General features: G+C 37.5%; 2 protein-coding genes across 11 annotated transcripts in view; both read left to right on the forward strand.

The window, feature by feature from the left end:
- The first annotated feature begins 31 nt into the window (after positions 1 to 31).
- asxl2 (ASXL transcriptional regulator 2) lies at positions 32 to 16738 on the forward strand. 2 transcript variants are annotated; one of them, XM_057343280.1, is made up of 12 exons: positions 32 to 223; positions 2734 to 2816; positions 4431 to 4539; positions 5038 to 5176; positions 6797 to 6915; positions 7642 to 7765; positions 7965 to 8105; positions 8185 to 8345; positions 8432 to 8528; positions 9199 to 9304; positions 9398 to 10031; positions 11863 to 16738. In XM_057343280.1, exons 1-12 carry the CDS (start codon positions 167 to 169, stop codon positions 13684 to 13686), a joined length of 3594 nt encoding a protein of 1197 aa, XP_057199263.1. In that variant the 5' UTR covers positions 32 to 166; the 3' UTR covers positions 13687 to 16738. The 2 variants fall into 2 exon arrangements, with proteins under 2 accessions (XP_057199263.1, XP_057199264.1); XM_057343281.1 differs by lacking the exons at positions 32 to 223; positions 2734 to 2816; positions 4431 to 4539; positions 5038 to 5176 and adding an exon at positions 5808 to 6535.
- Positions 16739 to 18205: 1467 nt separating this feature from the next.
- dtnbb (dystrobrevin, beta b) overlaps positions 18206 to 21239 on the forward strand; it is a 40510-nt gene continuing 37476 nt past the window's right edge. For 2 of the 9 annotated variants that reach the window (XM_057343721.1, XM_057343723.1), the window contains exons 1-3: positions 18206 to 18489; positions 19460 to 20472; positions 20818 to 20898. In XM_057343721.1, the coding sequence (XP_057199704.1) occupies positions 20406 to 20472; positions 20818 to 20898 (148 nt within the window). In that variant the 5' untranslated portion in view covers positions 18206 to 18489; positions 19460 to 20405. Of the gene's footprint in view, positions 18490 to 19459; positions 20473 to 20817; positions 20899 to 21239 lie in introns of those variants that run through there. The other 7 variants (XM_057343725.1, XM_057343724.1, XM_057343718.1 and 4 more) reach the window with 6 other exon arrangements.

Raw genomic sequence — 21239 nt, forward strand, 5'->3', positions numbered from 1 at the left:
CATAGTACAGTAAGAAGACGTTTCCCAGAGGGTCACATGATATGTCTCTTACAGTAAAAGCCCAATATGGCAGAGATGGTAGCTCTCGCACGGTAACTAAAGCAACATCAACAGTTTCTACAGCGCCCTTTCAAAACTGGTCGATATTTCGCAAGCGACCGCAGGCATGAGGGAAAGACAGAAGAAGAAAAAGGGCAGGACGTGGGCAGAGGCCGCCAAAACGGTAAAACTGCAGACTTCTTGCGCGATTGTTTGGCTTTTTTCGCCTTGTGCTCCCACTTGTACAACTGTGTTTATGAGTTCATGACCCGCTGTTGTAGGCGAAGTATTGCGTATGCATTTCGGGGCCTGGTTTCGGTTAGACACGAGAGTGCATTTGGATCTGTGCGCTTTGAAAGCGTGACACAACAACAAATAAAATGTTTTATCGAAAATTACCTTTTATTTTACAACTTTTTCGTCCGGGTAGTGCTTTGAAAGTGCGTGCGTAAGCTGACGTTTGCGTCCTCAGCTGCTAGCTTGCGCGAGGCAGCTAAGCGCGCTTGCACTAGTGACACTTGGCTGTTTAGCCTGTTAGCTTAGCTCACCTAAACATTCGAAACATTTCGTTATTTTCTTTAACCTACCGAAGACAGTATAATATGACTCGGTGGTTTAACTCAAATAGTTTCTTATAGCAAAAACTCACAGATACAGGCCGGTTAAACGTGTTTGCTAGATATATAGCGATGTTTTGAGCGCTTGTCAAACGGTGTGTTTACTATTTGTCATATCTGTCGTTGGACTTGACATAATCAGTTCAGCCAAAACAAGTCCTTTTGCATGTTACTTAAAACCAACCGGACAGTTTGTATCGTTCAACAATACAGGCTGACATTATAACAGTATATAGATATAGCCTATAATGGTCTTGTAAGTAAAGACTTAATGTTACATTATTCCGTTTTATGTGATGCACCTGTCATGTGTTAGTAAAGCAGTAGGTAAAGACTTTAACGCATTCAAACCAATTTAAACGCAAAAGTGGCTTAGTTTACAGCTACAGCTGTCCAGTTTAGTTCTTATATGAGCCAAATGTAGTTCACAAAGCATTGTATGACCATCATCAGAAGTTTGTTTTATAATATAGTGCCCCCCTAGAAGTATATGGACACTTACAACCTAAAATAAAAAGTCTTATTAGATCACAAAAGCAAACAAACTAGCATTAAAATAAAGGCTGCTCGTCTTTATGCAGATTTACAGTTTAGGTTACATATACAGATAAGTTTACATCTGTAGAATCTTAATAATTTACAGAAAACAAGGGATAAAAAAGTTTTGAGTTTAATTTGGTATTGCCCTGAGTGACTATACAGTATGTGCATATAATCCACAAGTCACAATAATAAGTTAATTTACAAAAATCACAGTTCAAAAGTTTAGTACCCTCGAGTCTTAATACTAGGCATGCAATGTTACCTGGAATTTGTCCTGCTTGCTGCTCTTCAGAAAATCCTCCATGTGCTTGACATTCTTTGCTTTAGCAGCATCTTCTGCATATTTGATCCCTTTCCAACCGTGACTAAGATGTTGAGATCCATCTTTTCGCACTAGGGAGAATTGAGGGACTCATACACTATGTATAACTGTTACAAAACGTATAATCTCATGATGTCCACTGTATGTAAAAGATAAAACTGCTGAAATTACAGTGGAAAGTATTAATGGAACATGTTCATGGTAATATGATGCACTTTGTTTTGACACATGTATGAATATGAGAGTAATAGACGTCATACACCCACAACTGTAGGACCAGTTGGTTACATGAGATTAGCTAATTAAAATAAAAAAATGTACAGAAATCCTTACGTTTGTATGGCTGTAATTGTTCAAATACTGTACTGTTTAAGGCCTCTGTATGTGTTTAACACCAAAAAAAGTGATTTTACAAGCAAAATATGGATAAGTGGAATATTGATGTGATGTATTCCCAAAAAATTAATTCAGGATATCTGAAATGGAATAAGATCATGTCAGAACTCTAACACGGCAGGGAAGGAGCAGCTCTTGGGCTTTGATCCAGCTGCTGACTTCATATGTGTCTGAAAGCTGCAGATCTTCAGGAATGTCTAGATTTTGTCTCCATTTCTCAGACACAACAGTGGAAGTCAAATGTCTCACTGCATGTTGCTCACCTATGCAACAACTGCGGAGAATGCAATTACGAACACCTATTGTTCAGACTTAAAGGCCCGGTTATATAGTCAAGGCTTAGCCTAAATCAGGACTATGCCTTAGTTAATTTAGGCTATTTAAGTCGCATTTATTAAAATGCCATAGAAACAACACTACCGATGTGCATCTTGAGATAAAACAATGACACTGACATATTTTAAGATATGTCACGGCAAGCTATTTTCAGTTAACAGCTCAAAATTCCTTTTAGTCTGGGACTAGCCTTAAGCCTTGTCTGTGAAACTGGGGCAAAGACATTTTGCATCTTTATTCATTATTCTTACATTATTCACTAACCAAACCCCACCCCATTTCAATCTTTTTTCTAGCCCGATGTATTTCATAGACACAGATGCGATTTACACTGCGACCAACCAATGTCACTACTGTCTATTCGAAACCCCTTATAAAAAGACCATCCGCTCCCCTGCTGGCTTCTTTGTGGTCTCTACTATAGCGTGAGCCGTGAGTCATTGCTACATTGCGTACTTGTTCTCGTAACACTGTTCCCAGGTACTCGAGAAGTACCCCAACACGCCGATGAGTCATAAAGAGATCCTACAAGTGATTCAAAGAGAAAGGCTTAAGGAGATAAGGTGAGGTCATTCTCCCATGTTTTTCCACATGCACCGTAAATCTGTGTACGTCTCAGTTCTTTGCTTATCTTCAGTTCAGGTTACAGTTATACCAATTATACCATCAGCATATCTAATAATCAAATCTCTTTTTTGTTTCTTGTCTCTGTTGTCATCCAGAAGGTAAGATTATACAGAAGCATACCCTCCTCTCCAACTAGCTAAAATCCACAAGCCAATCCCTGTGCATGTTATTAACCTATTACTGGTTGACACGGCATGCAAGGGATTCTGTAAACCCCAAAAGCGAGGGCCTAGTGGCTGTGGCTTTTACCATAGTGTTTGTCCTCTAAACTAGTTAGTGGCTGGTTGTGCTTTTATATTTGAAGATTTTCTGTAATATTTTTTTACTGAATGTGTGTAACTCCTTTGTCTCTGTATGCCCTGTGACATTACCATTGAATGGACTCTGTGCACAAGCGTAGTGACGAACTTCCGATGTTGTCAGAAGTCGGTATATCAGTTTCCGGTTTCATTTCTAAAACGACTTAACATACCTAAACAACAACCGGGGGAAACCACATTTCTTTCAAAATGTACGTGTAATAAACACTAGCTGTTGTCAAAAGAACGAGCTGTTATTGCGTTATATTATTGATAAAATGAGTAATCTCACGTTAAGCATTTTCTATTCCATAGGAGTCCTTTATAAAAATAAATATTTAATTATTTGGTTTTCCCTATTCTTTATAATGGACGCATGCGGGAGAAAATGCTTAACGTGAGATTATTCACGTTATCCGTGGAATAAGACCTCGTTTTTTGACTATGGCTAGTGTACAAGCACATTTTGAAAGAAATTTGGTTTTCCCCGATCATCGTTTAGGTATGTTAAGTCGTTTTAGAACTGAAACCGGAAACTGATATCCTGACAACATCGGAAGTTCGCCACTACGCTTATGCACATTTGAGAGTCCATTGCGTACTATAACATGACAAAAATGTTGAAAATGTTTTACAGGATATTTTTGTTCTTATATTTGTATTGGGAGTTTCTATTTACATCATAACTTTTATTAATGCAAACTTTTATACTAAAGTGTCTTAAAAGAATGTGAATATTGAGTCACGACACGTACAGTATGAAATCCAAACATAAAGCCATAATATGGCAACAAATAATACATCAAGCCCACCTGTTTATTTGATTTATTTGCCAAACATTGTTATAAAGTTGTGATTTTAGCTGTATTTTTTTGCTGACATAAATTGCTCACAGCCCTCTCTTCAAAATCTAATCCAATTAATCCAAGTGCAGCAAACTTTAACACAAAAGACAGAGAATTCTCTTACTGTTTAAAATATGTGGTTTACAAAACCATGTGAGATATGCTGTTTTGGCTATATTCTTATATTCTGCGTCTTTTATAGTTTCAATATTAGAAACACTGATATTACATTGTTCTTGCTAGATTAGAAGCCAAATGTTGTTAAAATGTTGTTTAACATTCAATCAGACATTTAACATGGAACATTATTTGAATGTTTTTCTTTATTTGAGCATGTTTTCAGGTAGAGGAACAAATAAGTTGAGAAGTATGTGAAGGTTTAACTTGCTGATTTTCATTTTTTTAGTGGGACTTCCCCTCTTGCCTGTCTCAATGCCATGCTTCATACAAACTCACGTGGAGAGGAAGGAATCTTCTACAAAGTTCCAGGTCGAATGGGAGTCTATACACTGAAGGTTGGTGAACATTCTTATGGCAGCTATAGAGTAACAGAACTATAACTGCTATAGCCACTTTTTAACAGACTAATGACAGGATATGTGAAACATGCAAGCCGTAAGCGCAGGTTTGAAGCTTACTGTAGCTCTAACCGTGATGCTAGAATAAGTATTGTGATAATACTGTATAATGTATTTTTTTAATTTACAAGTTGCATTGGATAAAAGTGTTTGGGTTTGTGTTTTCTAATGTTTTTAAGATGCTAAATTCATAATATGTTTACTGACTTTATGATTTTTACCAACCAATGGTATGTATTTCATACTTACTGAATTGTAAAATAATAATAGACTGCTCTAGTCCTTGTCCTCCAGTATGTGTCCTCAATGTGTTTTCATGTGTTTATAATTATCAACATAATAATGCTTTAATCCGATTCACATAACCTGTCAAATGTTTCAGTTTATTGTGCGTCTGGCTGCTGATTTGTATGGTGTATGTTTGCGTATGAGCAGAAGGACACTGCAGACGTCATGAAGGAACTGTCAGAAGAGACCTCAGAGGACAGCAGCGATAACATGTCTGATACCAGATGTACAGAAAACACCACCAGCAACAGCATAGATGGACGCAGAGGAAGGTGGAAGAGGAGAGGTAACATGCTTTTTATGACTGGCAAATCTGAATAGTCAAACTTTAAGGTGAAGTGTGTTATACCTCTAACACAATCAGGGTTTGCAAAATGATGCAAAAATCATGACTTTACAAACAGCTTTGGCAAAAACAAACAGATGGTCCTGCCATAATGTACTTATCTCATGGGCTTATCTCATTTTTGTCTGCTCAGGCTAACTGAGCTATGTTTTTATAGTGTCACAAAGTGTTGAGAATATTTGTCAAAATCAGACTGTAAATAGTTGGCTCATGGTTGTGTCTCCATATTAAGATGGAATAGTGTCAGACAGTGTCTGAGCTTTGGAAAAGGACACACATTATCTTTAAAGTCACCATAAAATAGAAACTGACAATTCTTATTTTTATAAAATAATGCAGTGTTATATAGATGTGTACAGTGGGAAGTGAGATATGCAGATATGTGTACAGGAGACATGAGTATGTAGGAATGGATTTTCATAAATTCACATTATTGTATACTCTGAGTGTTGCACTGTTAATCTTCCAATCGGATAAGATGATAGTTTAAAGTTGAGAAAACGTCCGCTGATTAATAATTCTGACCTATATATTGTCTTGTCACTAATACAATTAATACAATTTTAAAGATAAAAATAAATGTAACTTATGAAAATATAAATCATATCATATTATAAATTATTACTGTTTAATTATGTATCATTATGTGTGGGCTGTTATATGTTACAATGTGTGTAAATGACGTCTAATGTTTAGCTCTGATCCTTTTAAGTCAAATTATCCTCAGAATGCAAAATGCAGGAAGTTTTTTTTTTCATTGCACCATTGATACTACTTCCTCATATATTTAAGAGGAGTACAATGCTATCGAGCCAAACACTTGCTTTACCTCAAGCCATCTTGCAGAAACGTTCACAAAAATATTTAATAAAAATGCACATAAACAACGCTAATTCATGCAGAACCAAGTACTGTAAGTAAGGCTTTCAGTTTCATATTTTAGTGAATTTTTAATTCTCTTGAAAACAAATTGTGGTGTTAAAGAGGAAGAACAAACTCTGCAAAGACCAGGAAATAGTAATCGTAGCAGCAGCATATTGTTCGTTATTCATTCACTTATTTATTTATCTTACATTTTTAAATGCTGTTTATTTATTGTTTTTAGTCCAACTTTCAAGCAGGTTTTTTTGTGATGCTGGGAGCTTTAAAGCACTTTTTAATTATATATTTTTATTATATTATACAACGTTTAATATTTGTGATGTCTGTACAGTATATGTGAACCCACAACACTGCAAATCAAGTCTACTTACGGGTGCAAATAAAGTTGACCTGAGCTGACCTGATGGGCGATAGCTGGTATTCCTCACACTTTTTGGAAATATTTGTGTTATTCTTGAGTGCTATTCTTAATACATTAAGATACATTGCGTTTAGATTTGTTATTGGGATTGCCCTTTGCAAAATATATTTTATCATATTTTCTATAGTGTGTGTATCGAAATGACCTTAATTTGTCATCATAGACTTAAATGAAGTTTGTTTGAATGTTGGTAATGTATGTGTACAGATGTACAGATGAGCAAGCATCGACTCTTATTGTTTTTCTTTGATTCTCAGTGCCAACGAAACTGCAGTCTCAGCCGTCATCTCCACAGTCGCGCTGCGCATCTCCATCAGTCTCCAACAGCAAACTCATGTCCCCATCACAGAAACACAGCAAGAAGGCCCTTAAACAGGTACTGCCATTCACACCTGCAATTACTTTTCATTGAAATAATGAATTAGTGTCAGGGTATACATCACAATTACTGTAAACAAAAGAACTATGCATTATAATTTCTTGTGACATGGGGTGGGCAGTGTGACCAAAATCTTATATCATGGTATAAGTCATTTTATGTTTAGTCATTTTTAAATAGACACTTTGTTGATAGAATGTACTTTATTTCATTTGATTGACATAAAGTACCACTTACATAACATCCTTTCAGTTAAAACAAATGAACAGATGACAAGCCTCATATCATTTCGTTTCTTAAAAACACCAGTTACTGGTGTTTTAACACAATCAGTTAAATTCTGTTTTATTGCAGCAAGTTGTGACATTGTTGGCAACCGTTAAACAATGTAAGCTCCACCTCTGATTGTGCCTCTCCATTTCTTAAACAACCTTTAATAACAATTTCACCTATGCCGCCTCGACTTGTTTGGGAAACAATCTTTAAGACATTTTTATATTTTTTTATAGCTGTAAGTACAATATGAAAGCAGTCCTGTTTACTTATATGACCTTTATTTACTATTGCACTTACAGTTTAGCAGCATACTATTCCATCACCCGAACTTTCTGTGATATTAACCACTGTTTAATGGTTTAACCTTGAGCCAGTGAGGCCCTCTGTTGTTGTCATAGTAACGTGTGTCATGTAACGTGTGGATTAATGGGAACTTTTTTTCCGCAGGCACTCAAACAGCAGCAACAGAGGAATCAACGGAGGCAGTGTGGAATTCCCACCACCTCAAGTTCACGGCTGCTCCTCAAGACTGTCAAAGACATGAGTCACGACACATCTGCCTCCAAAGCCCGTACGTTTAGCATTTTATGCTGTTTTTGTGATTTGAACATTTTTATGTTAGAAAAATGATAGCATGCACAATGCCAAAAGTCTGGACACACCTTTTACAATCTTTAATATGGGGTCAGAGACCCCTGATGCACATTATACAGCATACCTACAGTTTTTGTGAGATTTGTAAGTTAGACACAAATCTCTGTCTACCACAGCATGGGAGCTCAAACAGACCGAGCGCTGCCCTGCCAGTCCACAGAATTCTACCTCCAGCTCATCGTCCTCTGTCAAAGCAGACGTGTGCCACACGACCGGTGCCCGGAAGGTGTCTCAACGCTCCAGTCGGCTCAGCGCCAGTACGTTTTCTCACTGATCAATGTCATTTGTATCAGTGCATGAGATGTTGTAATTGATCCCACCGTTCTTGATTTTAAGGACAACTGAGGCGTACAAAGTGTGAGATAGATGTTGAAACACCAGACTCCATCCTCGTCAACACCAACCTGCGAGCACTAATCAATAAGCACACGTTCTCACTGTTGCCTACAGAGTGTCAACAGAAGCTTCTTAAGATGCTCCCAGAGGTCGACCAGCAGGTAATGAAATACAGACCTGTTGGTTTGTGGTTCATGAATAAGTTAAGACGATTGTTACTGAGGAATTCTGGGTATTTTTGTTGCAGGCTAGTATGGATGGAGTGTTAAAGGTGACCAGTTCTACTTTGAACAATGAGTTCTTTACATCTGCCGCACAATCTTGGAAAGAAAGGCTGGCAGAGGGTCAGTTGATGTGTTGGTGGCTTATTAGAAGTGTTGTTATAGCTTTATTGTAGTTTTATTAATATTTCGAATGAGCTTTAATTTCGACATTTTTAGATTTCGTGTTCATTTTTGTGTCTTTGCCATTTTATTATTTATTTGTTTATTTTTTAGTGCCTTAACATGATTCAGGCAACATTTCTAATTTTCCTTAAATTGAACTTTTTCAAATAATATTCCGGCAGTTATTTAATATTTAGACAGTTATTTAAAACAGAAATGTTTGAGTTTTGTTCAACTTTAAACTTGCAAGAAGTAAACTGAAAGGTGCAAAAAAGGTCATTTTTTGACATTGGTAACATTAGACATAGGTAACTACAAAGGTACACCATCAAAGTGATAGTTCCCCCAAAAATGAAGAAAATATTTTGAAGAATGCTGGTAACCGAACAGCACTGGACCCAAATCACTTCTATTGAATGGACACAAAACCAATGCAAGTGAATGGGGGCCAGTTAACAACATTCTTCAAAATATCTTCTTCTGTGGAAGAAGGAAAGTTATACAGATTTGAAATGACAAAAGGGTGAGTAAAAGATGACAGAATTTTCATTTTTGGGTGAACTAATAAATCAACTTATCTGCAACACTGTATGCAATGTGGCTTATGTGAAAAGCTTTGTCATCTCAGGTGAGTTCACCCCTGAGTTGAGACTGAGAATGCGACAGGAAATTGAGAAAGAAAAGAAGGTGGAGGCTTGGAAGGAACATTTCTTTGAGAGCTACTATGGTGAACAGTAAGTCACCATAAATCATAAAAATAACTATTGATTGTACATAGATGATGTTTTAGATTCACATATTCAATCTCAATCTGCTTGTTTTTTTAGTTCTGGATTAACTATAGAAGAATCCACACAGATGATAGAGGCTGATGATGTTCCTGAACCAGCTAAAAGCACAGTCCCATCAGAAAAGCCACAGATTGTCAAAGAATCACAAAAGAAAAGCCCAGTGGTGGAGGTCAGCCACATGGAGTTAAGGTCCAGAGATGTGAAACCAGCAGTAACACATTCCTCCCATGAAGAGCAAGTGAAACATTCAGCTCCAGAGCAAGTACAATCACCCCCAGACGAGAAAGAAACAACGGGAGAATTGACTGCAAAGTCTCCCGTTCAGAAAACAGAGGAGACCACAGCACCCGGTGAAACAACACAAGAGAACGAGATCAGATGTAAGACCCCGGCATCTCCTTTAGAAGCAGCGGTCACCTGTTTGAAAGAAATGGAGACACCGACCACTAAAGAAGAAATCACTGTGGCTGAGGTTGGACAGACCGTAATGGAGAGGAATAAGCCTGGATCTCCGATACCTGCTGTCACATCAGAACATCTGAAGAGGAAACTCTCCAGTGAACAGGAAACAGAACTCGGAATAGAGAAAAAGCCTCGGGTCACTCCAATAGAAACGTCGCCTCCAGCGACAGCTAAAGAAACAGTAGAACAGAGAGTACCTCCCCTCAAAGTAAGTTTTATTTTTATTTCTTAGCTCATGACTAAGGCAAACATCACTTTTCTTATTGCTCATATTTGGTTAGGGATTAGAACAAATTTACGAGAGGTGTGCATGCAACGTATTTGCCTGGAGGATAGTAGTGAAACGGATCGCAGTTGATCTGTGATCCGTACGGATCGTGCTCTACGGAACGGAATGCATGTGACCCGTGGATTAACTGTAAGTTTATTCATCATAGAGTTTAGCGTGCACACCAATATCTACACGAGTACAATATTAAAGCGCATTGTGGTGTATCGCTTAATTTAACTTAAGCTGGGTAAGATAGCTGCAAAGTTAAAGTAATTTTGTGTTTAGTCAAAGAGCAAATAACGCGATCCACACGCAAACGCGCACCACTTCAGCAATTTTTACGCGCCGCCCACTCATGATTCAGTAATGCATTTGAGAAGACGAGAGAAAGTCAGTTGAGATCGCCACCTCATAACACCTGTCACATTTATAATCTAATCTCTAGAGATCCATTTGTCATCTGTTTACTGTGACTGCACGTTTATTTCATATCTGTTTGTTATACATATTGTTTTTTAATAATACATGCATACTGTATAACATAGCCTAGAAGATAAATTGTTCAATAAAAACTGTTCAATTAATCTGTTGACATCTTCAGGGTATTTTCACAATTTATATAAAATAAAATTCTCTAAACTGCTTTTATTATCATAATAAAACTAAGATGAGCATTTACATTTGCTGATGATCCGTGACTCAAAATCCGTAATATGATCCCAACCGTGAGTTTTGTGATCCACTGCACCACTACTAGTGGGACCCAAATTTAGAAAGTAGGAGGATGGATTCCCCAAATATTCGTAAGAATATTCTAATATTCTATTCTTAAATTCTATCTTAAGAAGATTCCAAATTCTCAAAAAAAGCTGTCGTCTATCATCTTAAAGTTAGAATAGCCTCACAGGTGTATTAAAAAGCTAAAGGTATGATATTTTATACATGTACTGTATTTGGTTGTTTCTAATTCATATGTAATCTCAGACATTTGAACTGTGTACTTGCCAAAGATTGGTTCAGTAATGAGGAATTTCATTTCATATTCTGATATAATAATGATGATATATTTATTCCTCATTACTAGAAAAATGTGTCCTTTTTACATTTATGCTGGTTCAAAGCGACTTGAAACATTGGACAGGGTCACAAATATTGACATGATATAATACTTATTTGTGTATTAGGACGTTATGTAATACTTTGTATTATAATGGTAGCTAACATTTTACTTTGAATATTTTACTTTATAGCATTGTTTGTGTTCCAGATGGAAATATACAGGCAATCAATAATGACTTCTCCATATTAAATTACTAGCAACAAAAATTACACATCACATGCTAATATAACATGCTAATATACTTGAGGTGTTTGTTACACTAAAATATTTAATGGATAGATCAATATGTTACCGCGGGTGAGTTTAATAATTCTCAAAGCCTGTGAATTTATTCTTTAGAAAAATAAGAAGTTTTTTTTTTTTCCGAGAATTGCACTTATTGCATTCCTACATACTTCTTATAAATTACCTTCAGATTGTTCTTAGATTTTTTTCTACATTTTCGTGAATCTGGCCCCAGAATATTATATAGACTAAGATATAGTTATTTTTGACTTGGGCCAATAACCCCCCTAGCAACCACCCAGAACATTCTTCTTGGCAACCACCCACAACACTCTAGCATAATTCTAGTTTACTATGATGTATTTAATGAGAACTACAGTGAAACTTTGACTGTAACTTTGAAAATCTCTTTAAATCTCGCAGATACCAGTGTCAAGAATTCTTTCTGCTCCTGCATCAATTGAGCAGACACCCCCAAGGACTCCCATCCCCTTGACACCACCTAGCGTTCGGCCTGGTCGCACTGGAGCACGCACTCTAGCTGACATCAAGGCAAAAGCCCAGTTAGCGCGGGCACAGCGCGCTGCCGCAACAGCGGCCAGCTCTTCTTCCTCAAGAGGAACTGGGTCAAGTGGAGGTACTTCCACACCCTCCCCAGCTCGATCCCTGTCTGAAGAATTTTCACCAGCAAGTAGCAGAAGTCAATCTGTGTCACCCACAAAGCAGAGCTCTGGATCTCCTGTACCCGAAGCTCTTTCACAAATTCCTCCCTCCTCAGGTTCTTCCGGACACACTGATCTTGGTTTTACTCAAGGCCTCTGTGCAAACCAGACTCGCTCTTTGATGGAGTCTCAAACCACTCCAGGTACACTAAACCCAATGCTGAAAGAACAATATAACGTTCTTAGTGGTGGAGGAACGGTCGCACCTTCAAATCAGCCAGAAAACCTGACTGCGACAAGCGCAATTGCACAAAACCAGAGAGCACAGCAGACGCCTTTGTCGGGGTTGTCAAAGACCAAGTTTAGTTCTACAATCCCTGCAAATAATCCACTGGTCACCCAGCTCCTTCAAGGTAAAGAGGTTCCTATAGAAAAGATCCTCCCAAAGCCACTATCCAAGAATGAGGTTCAGTCTGTAGCCATTTCTGCCAGAGATAAAGGAAACATTAGTACCACAGCTGGGTTAAAAAAAGAGAACCAAGAAGATATCAGCAGATTTGGGCACCAAGTTTCGTCTGGTTCATCTACGATGCAAGGCAGATCTGCAGTAAGTGTGGACAAACTGGTCACTCAGGACCAGATCCTCTATCCGCTAAGGTCCAAATGCGAGCAGAAAAACACCACCTCGAGCTCTCAGCTTTCCCAATTTCGGTCCTTTCAGTTAGGACACCATGAGAGCAACCAAGAGCAGGTGAGTACCCATGCGGGCATCTTTGGACGGAAGAGGAAGTCCAAGCCAGCAATGACAGGACACTACCTCCTAAACGTCTCCACTTACGGTAGAGAGAGCAGCAAAAGGCCACATCCAGCTAATAACACAACCCTTGCCAACTTGAAGAAAGAGAAAAAAGAAGCAGAAGAGAGCGTAAAAGAAAAAAACGAATCAATAGGAAGCTCCTCTGGAGAACAACGGAATTCCCCAAGGGTCAAAGTGGAACCGCAGGGATATTTTAGCATGGATCAGGGTGTCGCACCACCACCCAGTTCCAACGTGAAATCTGAATCTTCAACCAGCTGTTTATCCAACAAAGATGACAGCACTTCTACTAGAACCAAAGAAACTTGCTCAAGAAAGCAGTTTGATATCTGCAGCGGTATACAGGGTAACACAGAGCCATATCAGTTAGCGGACAGTCACCAAACACACAATGGCCAAGAACTCGCCATTGGCCCACAGTACGGCGGGACCATTAGCATGACTGTTCCACACACACTCAACATCACCGACACTCCAACCTCTTCAACCGTGTCCTGCAGCGGCGACGGCGATCCGGCAGGTGGAAGTATGATGTCTTTTTCCGTTACTGTCACTGCCATACCTGCTGGTCACCTCTTAGATCAGAGCACCCAGGGTGAGACATCACCTCAACAAGCCTTTATCGAAACCTCTGGGATGGAGGACGTCAAATCAAAGTGCTACTGTCGGCTAAAGGCCATGATTATGTGCAAGGGATGTGGCGCATTTTGTCACGATGACTGCATCGGGCCATCCAAACTTTGTGTCTCGTGTTTGGTGGTACGATAGTTGTCGTGATGATTAACAGCAACAGTGAGCATTGAGCAAAAAGCAATCATAGGGACAGTTCACCGAAAAATGAAAAATCTGTCATGAATTACTCTCTAGTTGTTCCAAACCTGTATAAATTTCTTTGGTTGAACACAAAGAAAGATATTTGGAATGTTAGCAACTGACATTTCTGGGACATCATTGACTACCATTGTAGAAAAGGTGAATGGTGCCCCATAACTTTTTGTTTTCCTATATATGTTGTATATCTACTAGAGGGTTAGTAAATCATGACAGAATTTTGATTTCTGGGTGAACTATCCCTTTAAGGGTAACAGAAATGCATGTTGCCAGCGGTGACTCTTGATGTGGTAAGCTAGTTGTGTATCCGTTGTTTTGAGAGGCAGGCTGTTGTGCTGTTATTCTGTTTTTTCACACATACAGAACACATTTAGCATGGTAGATGGGCTGTGTAGTATGTGCAATGCAGATTAATTCTCTCTCAGTGAGCACCTTGTTTTAAACTCAACTCATTGAATAGTGGCAATATTAAGGCTCGTTCTTTTTCTGTTATAGTTTTCTGATATATCATTTTTAAAATGAAAATCATTATACTACTATTTTTGTAGATGTAAAAATCGTGATTACCCCCGTTTTTGGAGACTGTCTTTTACACGCAATTCACACTAGCATGCTGAAACTGGTAATATAAATATTTAAAGGGATAATTCACCCCAAAATGAAAATTTTGTCATTATTTACTCACCCTCTAGTTAGTCTAGACCTGTATACATTTCTTTTTTCTGTTAAACACAGAAGCAAATATTTTGAAGAGCGTTTGTAACCAAACAATTCTGGGACACCATAGACTACCATAAAAGTTAAGAAAACTACAATGGTAGTCAATGGTGACCCAGAATTGTTTGGCTTCCCACATGCTTGAAAATATATTTTTGTGTGTTCAACAGAAAAAAAGATATGTATACAGGTCTGGAACAACTTGAGGATGAGCAAATGATGACAGAAACTCTTGGGTGAACTATCCCTTTAAGCTTTGCTGGTTAGTTTAAACATTTCAACCACACAACTGAAATAGCAGTTGCAGAATTACTGTGAATACGTAAATCTAATATATGAACCATTCTTGTTACGAGGCTTATATGGTACTGTTAAAAAAAGTTATTTATGGAACAGAAGGGAGGGCTTTCAAGTACATGCTAGCACTTCTCTTACGTTGGTGGGTTTTTGTAGGGGAAGAATATAAGAGTAGATTTATATTAATTGACTATGGCAATAATTTGTATATTTACAATATTTATAATCTCAAAGAGCATTAAATCCCTTATCTGATTTTATTTAGACAAACCAATCTTAAATAAGATTTATTAGGCTTGCACTATTTATGTTTGGAATACCACAAAGGACTTGAATAAACTTTGCTAATACCTTCAGAAATGATGACTCTTGAGGATGAAAAGAGTTCAAGCACTTGTTAATCAAATAATCTATTGTACCTTCTCAGGAGCAAAACCAGGTCTTAATCATTTCAATAGTCTTTGTCTAATGGTTCGAGCTGTTTACGTCACACATGTGACATTGCCTCTAAGTGGAATAGTAGATATTCCATATAACCTTAGACTTTTGTGTTAAAATAAGAAAATAATGCTAAGTGACAATAGCAAACGTATATGAGCAATGAAGTTAAACCTTTCAACAAGGAAAGATATGAATGTTTTTGTTTTGTTTTATATTGTAAATAGTGACATTCTTTGAGATGTACTAAAATCCATTTTTACAAAGCGTTTCTGTCTTAACATATCCAGTTGTCTACCTTACAAAGGGTTTTTATTTGTTAGAAAGTGTCAAAACAAATCATTTGAATCATGTTTCAACATTAAATGTTCTGTCCTGAAACAACTGTGCTAAAATTTTGATACAGGTAATATAACAATATTTGTTGTTGCATCTTTGAGTCAGTCTTTCTTCTTTTGACTTCAAGGCAAGAAATGTAAAATAATTTTAGATTTGCTTGGTAATATACCAAAGTCAATATATGGGGATTAGATAATCCGATTTTGTTTTAATGTCTGTCTAGTTAAACAAAGTAATATATTTTAAGTAATATATTTTTTAAAAGAAGTCTATTTACGAATCATTTTACAAAACATTTAAGAAACAGGGTATTTACAATATCTTTATATTGGCTGTCTCGTCTTGCTATATCTTTATCCAAGGTGTACATAAACTTTTTACAGTTGTTTTGTACCAGGCCCCTTGTGATAGTCTGACCCCGAGAATCTGTTGATCTTTTCGTAATTTTACCTGCAATGCATTGATGTGCCCTCACAGTGGATTTTTATTTGACTTGTAAAACAGTTTACTTAAATCCTTACTGAACGACTAGATTCTTGCAAAAAAAGGTTCCATCAGGTTCCACCGTTTGTGTTGTAAAAATAAAATTTAAACTATCTTGATGTGCTGAATGGTTTTGGGTGTGAGGATTTTTTAATGGCTTTCGTTTACTTATTTTGTCAATCAGTTACTATAAACTGTCACCTTCATTTACATGTTAATAAACATATGCAGCATTTACTGTCAACACATTAGAAAATAACTGTGATACCTCTGTTATACAATATAGCGGGTCTTATAGAACTGACTTGAATTTTAGTCCCAAAGCTTATGTTTAGATCTGAATACTTGGAAATGTTTGCATTTGTCACCGCTATAAACAAGCAGTGCTTAACTGTTGTTAGTTATTTACTGCTTTTATTTCCATTGATATTTGTAATGCATGACCTACTACCCCTAACTTTCTATGCCTGTAAATTTCACAAAACAATTGCATTTTGATAGATTCAATATTTTCCTGTTACTGGGATGTTTCAGAAACAATGGTTGAGGGGGAAAAACTACTTTGAGGCCATTTAGAATGGCTTCCACTGTGTATGTTATTTTATATTTTTTAGAAGTCAAATACTTCATGTAAAATAAAGGGGAATGTAATATAGTTATTGTAATCAGCACTTGTAAACAAAGTGTATTTTATCAAGAAACAATAAAAAATAAAATGCAGTAAAAAAAAATATGATGGGTTATTTTTGGGTAGAATCTGATGTCTGATATGTACAGTATTAATATTCCATCTAAAATAGCTATTACAATAACAGTGTGACTTGTTAGACAACGCTGTTTACAAAAGTAAACAAAATGACAGACCGGGTATTTTAATTGAGATTTGTCATTTAAATGCTTACAGTGTCACTTTTGTTGTTAAAGTGACACAGGTGTTAGGGAAGACCAAGAGTCATCCAAGTAAATATTTCTCTGGGTATGTTTATTTTTAAAAGGATTCTGTATAGGCACTGAAAGTACGTCCTATCGCTGTGTAAAAACTTACTTTAGGTTTTGTTTATAGCTTTAATAACCAAAACATGCCGAACCTTAAGTTGATCCTGAACCATTGTCACCAATGGAGCCATACGATGCTTTTGGGGAAACGCAGCCCTGATCTATTAAATTTAATTCGCAAATGAGTGAGGGAAAAGTAGGCCTGGGAGTCGATTCCAAAAAATAATCACTTTCGATTCAGGGCCAGGGGTGTCGGAAATTGAGGGTCAACGCCAAAGGTTTAAGCCACACCTGTAATAAAATCATTGGTTAATAATTTAAAATTATGACTCTTTTCCACCAATCATTTCATTTAGTTAGTTGACTTTTAGATTACGTCATTCATTACATATTAAGTTGGAGACCTGTCATTGAACGATTATTTTAACAAGTTTGTTCATAACAATTTCTATATATATAGCCTATATAATATATATGCGTATTTGACAAAAGGCTACACTGTAACATTTTTTACTGCCTTACGTTTTTAATCAACTGGGCTTTGCAAGTCAAGTTAAATTTCAATTTACTATTTTTGATTTAGGCCAGTGCTGAGTTCATAGAACTTAAACCTTGTTGATATAACTTAAGTTGAAATTGGCTAACTTTTTTTTCATGTGTTGAAGTTAAAAAACTGAAATTACTTGTAAAGCCAAGTTGAAGTAAAAAAATAAAAGTCAGCAATTTTTGTAGTACAGTGTAATATCCTGACATATATCATTAGTTTAAGTCTAGAACCATCTTCCTTCTTGGCTTTCAAGAAGTAAGAACATGAACATCTATTTTTCAGTCAGTTTTTAGTTTTCAGGGCTCTTGTGGCTCGGTTGGTATCACCCAATTGAGGGATTCAATTTCCACGGCCTGCATAATCTACAAAAAGGCCGATGAATTTGCAGTAAACTATTCTTTTGGGGCAGAAGCATTTGTCATTTGCCTAAAATGCTGTAAATTAAGGGAATGTTACTTTTAGAATAATTGTTTGCGTGCTTATGCTGTCTATATGATCATGCACCGAATAGCCTACACAAAAATTCAGGTCGGCTAATGACTTTAAATTAACGTTTTAATCGTGCACAGAGTAGCCTAATAAAGATAGTCGGTAATGGAAAAAGTCAGGCGCGCTCTGCTGTCCTCTGCTGTTGGCTGATGCTCAGAGAAGCGCTCGCGCAGTGGGCGACTTCATCCTATACTGCAGTTCCTAAGAGCGACTCAAACGGAACGGTAACCACGGCACAAACGTGACGATGGGGGAGCGCAGCCCTGCCAAATTCTGGATTAACGCCATCGCGATTGTCGGTCAATATTAGAGAAAACGAATCGACGGATAGCCTAGGTATGATGAAGATTGTGATACTCACGCGCACGAGCGCGTTGATCGCTCTCATCAGATACTGATGATGGTCGCGCGACCTGCGTGATTTCCTCCCGCTGGTAAGATCATCTGCTGATGATGCTTTAGCATTGACATTACAAAAACACACACGAACGACGCACATCCACGGAATATTGTTTCATCCCTCTACGTGTAGCCTATTTACGGTGCGTAAATCACCCTGTTTATTAACGTAAAGGTGCACATGGGGGTTACGTTAAAATACTATGGCGACATGTATTAAGATCACACATACGTAATAGGATGGATTTATGATTTTTTAAAATAAAGATTAAACTGTTTACACTGTTTTTTGGTGCTTGATGGACAGTCCTCACGTTGAGTCACGTCAAAGCGCGCTGTCATTATTTAAAGGCGCGGTGTTACTTCTGTCGTACGTGGGCCTGTTCATCCAGCACAAAATACTGCATGTAACGCAAAATTAATGACTTAAAGCCAGATTTCCTAACGTCAGCAGTGTCTTTTACGGTCAGGAATGACATAATGCTTTCGGCTGGCCCTGTAGCTCCACATTAGAGCGAATTCATTCATTGGCTGAATGTGATCAGTAGATGCCCGAATGATACCTCGAATAAATATGAGCAGATGATGTAATGCGCTATGTTGATGATGTAACAACTACTACACAATAACAACATAGTAATTCAGGCTTAATCTCTTACTCGCAGCACATTCAAATAAATAAGGATAATATGCAGTATTAACCTATATTTACACAGTCATTCTGCTCTGAATTTGTACCATCATTGCCGCTGTGATGTATTCTCTGCATGTCACTATTAAGTGGCTCCTTAGCAGCTCTTGTATCATTAATTCACAGGATGCCGCCATTGCGAGACACTATTGTCATACATAATCAGCACTTGCGTGGTGAGAGAGAACTCAGATGGCCTTTTGTGAATCGGGGATTTACTTCTGGGTTTATTTTTGCGCGTGTGGGGTTTGCGTCAACGGGGAGGTGGTCTTTCTCCAGATGTCAACGTCAAAATCCCTTTTTTCTTTTCGTAGGCGCTTCCTGGTTCCTTTACATCACCTTATCTGAGACCCAGCAAGCCTGACAGGTGAGTGATAGAGTGCTTAAGAGTTTCCTTTGGACTGAAGTTATTCAAAATGAGTTTGCAGAAGATGTGTTATAGACGGTTTCATCGGACGCACGCACCTGGCCCGAAGTTAACTTCCGGTTTGGTTATAACAGTGAATTAAATTAATATTCATTTAGATTGATATATTATTGTATACTGACTGTACTCAATTAAATTAAAACTTCTCAACATTTTAATGATTTTTTTGCGGAGGACTACCGGAAGTTAAAGGGGTCATATGACATGGCTAAAACGAATATTAATGTTGTAATTCAATGTGTATACACGATTTAAGGTTCAAAAACGCTGTATTTTCCACATACTGTGCATGTTTGTATCTCCTCTTTGCCTCTCTGAAACGTGCAGATTTTTTACAAAGCTTGTAGCTCTGAACAGCGAGGTGTGCTATGATTGGCCAGTTAACCAGTGTGTAGTGATTGGTCGAATACTGCAAGTGTGTGATGGAAATGTAACGCCTCTTACCATATTTGGAACATCAGGTTCCAAAGCAATTGTACTGACAGGTACGCCCACCTTACTTGCGTGTACATTTGGGCGGACTTAGTCAAATCGCACGAACTGACGTGGATTCGTGGGGGTGTGGCTACACGAGGCGTTTCAGGCAGGTCTGGGTGAGCATTCGCTTTTAGATAGAATTCATCTTTTGTTCTGACACTTTTTAAAAAATTTTGTCTGTCTGTCTGTCATCATATTTTTGTAATATATCAGCGTTTCTGATGGTATTGCTAATATCCGCTCTAGTTTAAAGGCATTCTTGTCATTTATGTTGGTGTGAGTTGTAGCTTCATAATGAGCCTCTGTAGGGCCGTGCTTAAGCTGTGGTATTAAATGGACCTTATGTGTTGTGTAGAATGATTGAAGAGGGAAGTAAAAGCAGTAAGGCCATGGTGGAGAAGAGACAGCTCTTCATGGAGATGAGTAAGTTGCTTTTAGAGCTAAAACCATCCCCGAACATTTCGTACGCAATAATACGTACAAAAATACAAACAATATACAGCACACACATACAGAAACTTGAATCCTGTTCATCTGTCACTGCCACAAGGCAATTCACTTGCATAGAGACTGTAGTTTTAAAACAAAACTGATTTGAACAAACTGCAGGATCAAATTGATGGTTCCAGTAGAACTGCCAATATTCCTTTATAAGGAAGTACTGTATTTTGTAGCTGTTCATGTTTGGGAATATGTTTGCGCATGTTCACTGATTACCCTTTTGCAACTTAAAAGTGACCAAAAGTTGATGCATGTAATCTTCACCAGGGGCACAAAACTTTGATGTTATTCGTCTCTCAACGTATAGGACGGCATGCAAGCTACGATTTGTTCAGAAAAGATGCAACCGTAAGTACTTTCTTTTTGTATTTTATATGTACTTTGTACATTCTCAAATGCCATTGGACCTCATCCTATTAATTCATGGGTAAATCATTTGGAAAGCTATTTTTAACAGGGCTGTCAAGAGTGTGACAAAAATGATTGCATTATTACATGATGTGATTTAATCACAATGTATTTCATACTGCATATCAATAGAAAATCCCTCAAATGAAAATAATTTGAAGACATTATTGTACTGTAGTCGAGTAAAGCATCGAATATACTTTGTATTACAAAAAGTGGCCTCACAAGTCAACATGGCTGGTTTTCTTTCCAGAGCATCTAATATAAGCCTGTCAGTGACC

The sequence above is a fragment of the Triplophysa rosa genome, linkage group LG10 (genome assembly GCF_024868665.1).
Source record: "Triplophysa rosa linkage group LG10, Trosa_1v2, whole genome shotgun sequence".
In the NCBI taxonomy this organism is placed as follows: Eukaryota; Metazoa; Chordata; class Actinopteri; order Cypriniformes; family Nemacheilidae; genus Triplophysa; species Triplophysa rosa.

Bases quoted from the DNA above. Each gene is read 5' to 3' on its own strand.
- asxl2 (XM_057343280.1), top strand. From the start codon at position 167: ATGAGGGAAAGACAGAAGAAGAAAAAGGGCAGGACGTGGGCAGAGGCC. The intron at 2,817-4,430 runs GTGAGGTCATTC...TCATTTTTTTAG, and splicing joins GAAAGGCTTAAGGAGATAAG to TGGGACTTCCCCTCTTGCCT. The intron at 6,916-7,641 runs GTACTGCCATTC...TTTTTTCCGCAG, and splicing joins GCAAGAAGGCCCTTAAACAG to GCACTCAAACAGCAGCAACA.